This window comes from Pteronotus mesoamericanus, unplaced genomic scaffold (genome assembly GCF_021234165.1).
Source record: "Pteronotus mesoamericanus isolate MK-2021 breed Mesoamerican mustached bat unplaced genomic scaffold, CSHL_Meso_final scaffold_651, whole genome shotgun sequence".
NCBI lineage: Eukaryota > Metazoa > Chordata > Mammalia > Chiroptera > Mormoopidae > Pteronotus > Pteronotus mesoamericanus.
Window position 1 is genome coordinate 30,300,525 of NW_026555325.1, and position 6,796 is coordinate 30,307,320.

General features: G+C 36.6%; 1 protein-coding gene across 2 annotated transcripts; it reads left to right on the forward strand.

Moving 5' to 3' along the window:
* Positions 1 to 256: 256 nt before the first annotated feature.
* Positions 257 to 6,796, forward strand: G6PC2 (glucose-6-phosphatase catalytic subunit 2). Of its 2 annotated transcripts, XM_054562414.1 has the most exons (5): positions 257 to 474; positions 1,080 to 1,189; positions 3,073 to 3,184; positions 5,374 to 5,489; positions 6,285 to 6,796. In XM_054562414.1, exons 1-5 carry the CDS (start codon positions 257 to 259, stop codon positions 6,794 to 6,796), a joined length of 1,068 nt encoding a protein of 355 aa, XP_054418389.1. The 2 variants fall into 2 exon arrangements, with proteins under 2 accessions (XP_054418389.1, XP_054418390.1); XM_054562415.1 differs by lacking the exon at positions 5,374 to 5,489 and having other exon boundaries at positions 6,285 to 6,309.

The following is a 6,796-nucleotide window of genomic DNA, read 5'->3' on the forward strand; positions in this document are numbered from 1 at the left end:
ATTCATTGTTATCTCTACACAGATTTCCCCTTGACTTGTCATGGATCAGCATGTACTTCACCTCTTCAGCTCCAATTAAAATCATAAACAAATGAGCTTTCCAGCAGACCAGGGCCGATGTGCCCTTTCCACAGATGGTCAGCATCACATGCTGCAGTAATGGCTGGACACGCCACAAGGGTACCTTATAAAAATGGTTGCACTCAGAGCACTTCAGCTCCAATTGCTCTGTGTTTAGGACAGCCTCTCTTTCAAGATGGATTTCCTTCATAGGAATGGAGTGCTCATTATTCAGCATTTGCAGAAGGACTACCGAGCTTACTACAATTTTCTAAGTTTTATGTCCAATGTTGGAGACCCCCGGAATATCTTTTCTATTTATTTTCCACTTTGGTTTCAACTTAATCAGACAATAGGAACCAAGATGATATGGGTAGCAGTCATTGGGGATTGGTTCAATCTTATTTTCAAGTGGTAAGACTTCTGTTTTTTTCATTATTCCTAAAGCTTATTCTTAAATTTTTAGCTTTGACTTAATGGTCACATTTTAGATGTGTGTAGTTTTACTTGGAAAATCTTCCAAACATACCAGTTAACTTGAAAAACAGATTCATAAATAGAACTTTCAAAAACCATAGAAATGTATACTTACCTACAAATATATATATTTATATACAAATGTATACTAATTTATAAGTAAATTCCAAAACCCTGCAATACATATACTGTGATTAGCCACGAAGTTGATGAAATGAGCAGCACCATACTGAACAGATTGATGATCCCAGGGAATACTTGGATATTCCCAGTCTAAGTGCCCAAAGCACCCACAGGACTTCCTCTACAAGGAAAAATGTCCCTGTTTTCAATGAAAACTAGGATGCCCAAGTCCCAAATGGTTGTGTCATCTTCTATAGTGAGAGATAGGCCAGAAGCTAAGTTCTTTCAAAGTTTCTTAATCATGAGCTTTCCCCCCTCAACCCCCTGAATCATTTTTGCAAGAGAAAATAGCTAGTCTCCAATTAAGTAATAATCGTGTATTTAAATATATATGCATATTTATATTTCTTCAAATACAGGATATTATTTGGTCATCGACCTTACTGGTGGGTCCAAGAAACTCAGATTTACCCAAATCACTCAAGCCCATGTCTTGAACAGTTTCCCACTACATGCGAAACAGGTCCAGGTAAGCAACTGTGGCCACCTCAAGTTACTAAAGATAGTCCGGCAGCGAGTCATTATGTACGATTGCCATCTATAAGTGTATGATACTATATAGGGTTTTAAAGAAAATGTCATGAGTGAGGATGCTAAACGTTCATAAGCATAAGAATTGCTAATCAAAAAGAGTTTTATGAGCAATCAGATTTCACTGTATGATTTGTAAAAGGGTAAGTTTAAATTCTTCTTAAATAATTTTATATTTGACATTTACTTTTTGGAAGAATGAAATGGTTTGATACTAAAACAAACAAAAAAAGTTAGCTAGAACAAATTGCCAAAGAACTATATTAAAATCCTAGAAATGCTGGTTTTATCTACTGCTAAGCAATTTTCAAAGTTATTATAGGTCTGAAAAATCTCATGGATGAGCAAAAAATAGATGTGTTTTCTCTAAGAAAGATAAGGACTTCCCATTATTACTATTGCCGGTAAAGAAATCTCTGCTCTTAGAATGATTTCTCTAAAATGTCTTTTTCTCTCTTGTATATATAGTGTATAAGTAGACTTCTTTGGCTGCTTCCTTTTTTTATTATAAGTAAGACTCTACATGAGTATAAAATCTTTACCATGAAAGTTGAGTTTAAGACTATAAAAAGATTTTTGAAGTATATATATGAAGGAAATTACATGTTGTTGGTTTAATTTGTAAGACTGTGTTATATTATAACTCACCATCATTTGTTGCACAGCAGAAAACTCATATTTGACATCCATTGAAACTAACCCTAAAGATAGTGAGTGTGTAAGTTCTGTTAAATTACTATAATTAATTCTTTATGTATCTGGCTCCTGCAGTAGACTGTGTTCCATCAGGTTGGGGATGGTGTGTATTTTATCTTTGTGAAATCAATGTGAGATATATAGATGGATGGATGATGGATGGACGATGGATGGACAGATGGATGGGGTGAACGAATGGATAACTTTTGAGGCAACTGAAATGCTACTTTGTTTTATCCCAGCACTTTCCAGCATGTGTTCTATTATATGGGACATTTTTGGGGTGGGGGGAGAAGAAAGATATATAGCATCCTATGTTTTCTTCTTAAAGATTTACAATTCTAAGCACATAAAAGGCTCTGAAAATTCCTACATAAGAAATAGATTTGAAAGAAATAGATCTACAAGAAATAGATTTGTCTTTGAATTTTAATTTAGTGGTTTTTCAAAGAGACGGGTCTTTATCCTGAATAAATCTCCACTTGCTATAGATTCAGGGAGGGTATCAAACTAAAGAGATTTAAAAAAATCAAGCTTCATGGGAAAGACAAGGAGTAGAAAGATTACCATCTGCAGGCTTCTTCTGCCAATACTGATGCTCCCTTTACAGCTTCTCTTCCATTACATAACAGAGACTTCCATGGAGCAGCTGGGAGCAAGATAGTCATAGTGGTAGATGTCAATGGGTAAATCACACATCAGAATGATATCCTTTAGATGTCTGACTTTACAGACCAAGGAAAATAAACTTATTTAAGATCCAGTGCGACTACTTTTTATTTTCATCATCAATTAAAAGCAATTACATGTGAACAATGAGTAGAGATATGGCAGATTTGGGTGCAATACCCTGATTTCTTAATTAGCTTTGAACATTTTAATTTCTGGAATTTAATAAACTTGGAAAATCTGGAAAAAAAATTTGAAGTAGTTTTTTGAGGCTCAGTTTGGCTCGATTTTCTTTATTTCTACCTATGTCTAAACATTACATATAGTTTGTGCCCTGTTTTTTTTTTCCTGAGTTATTTGTAATTTTCATGGCTAACATGCTATTCTACTGTCCATTTCTGATGTTGATACTCTGTTAACTACGTTTCGAATGGATCGACAACTTTGCTCTTGCAGGAAGTCCATCTGGTCATGCAATGGGCTCGTCGTGTGTCTGGTATGTCATGGTGACAGCTGCCCTGAGCCACACTGTCAGTCGGATAGATAAGTCATCTGCCACTCTGCACAGGTCAGCTTTGCTCCAGTTTCTGTAGCATTGGAATATAACAGTTTTGAATACACAATGTCTCTTTAAAAATTCATTTTAGTATACTTTTAGTTATTGAAATACCCTTATTCTATCATAACCAAAATAGCACATGAATAGAAAATTAATATTTTGCTTTAAATAATGTCCTAATTAACTCACAGCTATCGCTTCATTACAGGAATGGAAATGTTTAATTGGTTAATGATTTGCTAAATATGCCTTTGGGTTTCCATTATATAATAATCACTTTAGTAGCTCATAAATAAGTCATCTAAAATTATATAAGGAAATAATTTTGCATGTACATTACCTTGCTTTCAGATTAACTAGGAACTTTGAAAAATCATAATTCCCCTTGAATGCATCTGTTAATTCAATATAAGTTTGCTTCTCTCTTTGACTGGGCAGTGTTTTGGACATCAATAACATATATTTTAGCTCTAAAGACTTTGCAAGCTTTTTAGTCAAAAACATTCTAGAAGCAAACTTAAATTTGAATGGTAGTAGATTTTTTGTACTTAGAAAGGCCTAGAACTTTAATGTAAATGTACTCAAAGTTTTTGTAGGAATTAAGCTGTTTCCTTCTCTTCTTTTCTGAAATAATTTATCATTAAAACAGTTCTATACAACAACCGCTTTAATCATAACTTATTAGACTACCTAGGATAAGATATGTCTGTTAATTGGTTAAAAAAATATCACAACATAGGCCATTATATAAAAGTTCTTTTACCCAGCTGGTGTGGCTCCATGGATTGAGCACCAGACTGCGAACCAAAGGGTTGCTGGTTCAATTCCCAGTCAGGACACGTTCCTGGGTTATGGGCCAGGTCCCCAGTAGAGGGCATGCGAGAGACAACCACAAATTAATATTTCTCTCCCTCTCCTTCTCCCTCCCCCTCTGTCTAAAAATAAATAAATTAAATTAAATTAAATAAATAACAATAAAAGTTCTTTTAAAATAAAAAATTTCCAAGATGCATTATGTATTCCACTTCATAGAATAATATTGGATAATATAAGAAGGAAATGACCAAAGGAATCTGGGCATATTTAAAGTTTATTTTAATGGAACTCTGACCTGTATGCCTTAATGTATTCATCATCCAAAACAACAACAGTGGAAAGTTGTAATTTAAAGAAATGAGCATTTTCTATCCACAAACTATTTATGAAAGTAGGAATCTAGATAAGCCTCACTTTCTTGTAGTTTGTTTCTTCCTCCAATATCCAAATGTGGAAATATTTGTTTCTTCTAAAAAATTCATAAATCCTTTTCAATTTTCATAACTCCTCAATTTCCATAATTTCTTTATCCATCAAAATTTATTTAGTGCCTACTCCTTACCTTAATAATACAAAATCCTTATTTGTTCTTCTTCCATATGGATAACCCTTACTTACTTCCTCTTTGGAAGCCTCATTCTCTCTATTCCTTAGTCTTTCAATAACCAAAGTTTTGTCTGATTTTCAGGAACCCCCCCAAAATTCTTAAAGTTCAATATTGCTTATTCTTTTTTTTATTAAAATAATGAGCATTGTTTCAATTTTAATATTTTTATAAGTTTTTGTACTTGTTCTTTCTAATCCAAAGTATATAACCTATAGGCCAATTCCCTTTTCCTTGTTTTCTCTATCTCAACAACCAAGGAGTCAGGACTTATTTGAGAGTCTGAAATTAAACCCAGGGAAAACTTGCCCTTGATAAAACGCTGACACACTTTTCATCAGAGTGACTTCTGCCTCTCCCGTGAGCTTCTTCAAGGGTAGAGAAGTTGAGAGAGAGTAAGAGGAAGCACATATGAGTGGAGTAAAAAGATGTAAAATTCGTGCTTCATCCTGATATTAGTAATTCCTCAAACTTAAATTCCCTCTACTCCATTAAAATAATTATTAGGATGTCAAATTGGCTTCCTTTTATAGTATTTATTAAGCTCTTAGGATATAGCACTTATAAATGCATTGATTGTAGAAACCTCTGTTACAACTTTTCAAATCTTATGGAGCACATGGAAACAACATTTTGGGGGGGAAAAAGACTCTAGAATCATGATGCTATGTCAGACGGTTCCTCTGAGAAAGGTCATCTGGTGTCAACCCCCCTACCTCCAATTTTGAGTGATACCATTTCTTTGCTTTTTATACTCGTATCTATTCTTCCATTGTAGACTGACCTGGTCATTTCTTTGGAGTCTTTTTTGGTTGATTCAAATCAGTGTCTGCATCTCCAGAGTATTCATAGCAACACATTTTCCTCATCAAGTTATTCTTGGAGTAATTGGTGGTAAATATGATCTTTTACCTTTGGCCGTGTCATTTGAAAACTTTAGTGTCATTTGTTTTATGTTCTCAGATTCTTCCTGGTAATCAGTTCCCCGTTCTAGGTAATTCTGTTAAGCCACTGATACTTAATGCTACCCTGGGAGCCTAAATGGTTCAATGCCTCTGAAATCTTCCCTGTACACGATGGCACAGACTCACTTAACCGTACAAACATTAACCTCTTAGTGAGATGGGCTTCTCTGAAGTGTGACTAGAGCTAAGTCCAGCTCCCAAACCACCACTTCAGAGAGCCTGCTCGTGTTGTGGTTTAGGGGACTTAATGGCCTTCCAACCTGCACAACATGCCACTCTCTGAAACACCTGAAGTGATTATTATATGCCTGGGAACCTCATTTAGCAGCTGCTTTGTATTCCTGAAGTGGCATTCCCCATGACTGAGTTTCTGCCATTAGGCCCCACGTGCTTTTCAAAGGCTCTCTAAGGTAATTGGCTATGGCAGTTGGAACATTAACTGCAGGCACCTAGATCGGTGTTCTGCCTATAAAGTGGGTTGACCCAGTGCCACGGGTTCCTGAAAGATGCCCCTGTCCTAACATGGAGGGTGAAAAGACCATGGGGCAAGTGTGTGTGTGTTTAATTACTCCTTTAAGAGAGGCTTTGGAAAATGGATACAGCCTAGGTGACCAAAGCCCCTTATCATTGAAAACTACAGCTAAATTCTTTAATGCAGGGAGCACTGATTCCCCTGGAGCTCAAGGGCGCATAGTCACCTTCAGTGTCTCTTTCTAATCTCCAGGCATGCTCGTGGCAGAGGCCTTTGAACACACTCCAGGCATCCAAACAGCCAGCCTGAGCACATACCTGAAGACCAACCTCTTCCTCTTCCTGTTTGCACTTGGTTTTTACCTGCTTCTCAGGTTGCTTGACATTGACTTGCTGTGGTCTGTGCCCATAGCCAAGAAGTGGTGTGCCAACCCCGACTGGATCCACATTGACACTACGCCTTTTGCGGGACTCGTGAGAAACCTCGGGGTCCTTTTTGGCCTGGGCTTTGCAATCAACTCAGAGATGTTCCTCAGGAGCTGCCGAGGGGAAAACAGCTACAAGCTGAGCTTCCGGCTGCTCTGTGTCGTGGCCTCATTGACCACACTACAGCTCTACCATTTCATCAAGATCCCCACTCACGCAGAGCATTTATTTTACATGCTGTCTTTCTGTAAAAGTGCATCCATCCCAGTGACTGTGGTTGCTCTGATTCCCTACTGTATTCATATGCTAATGAAACCAAGTGAAAAGAAGATTAATTAG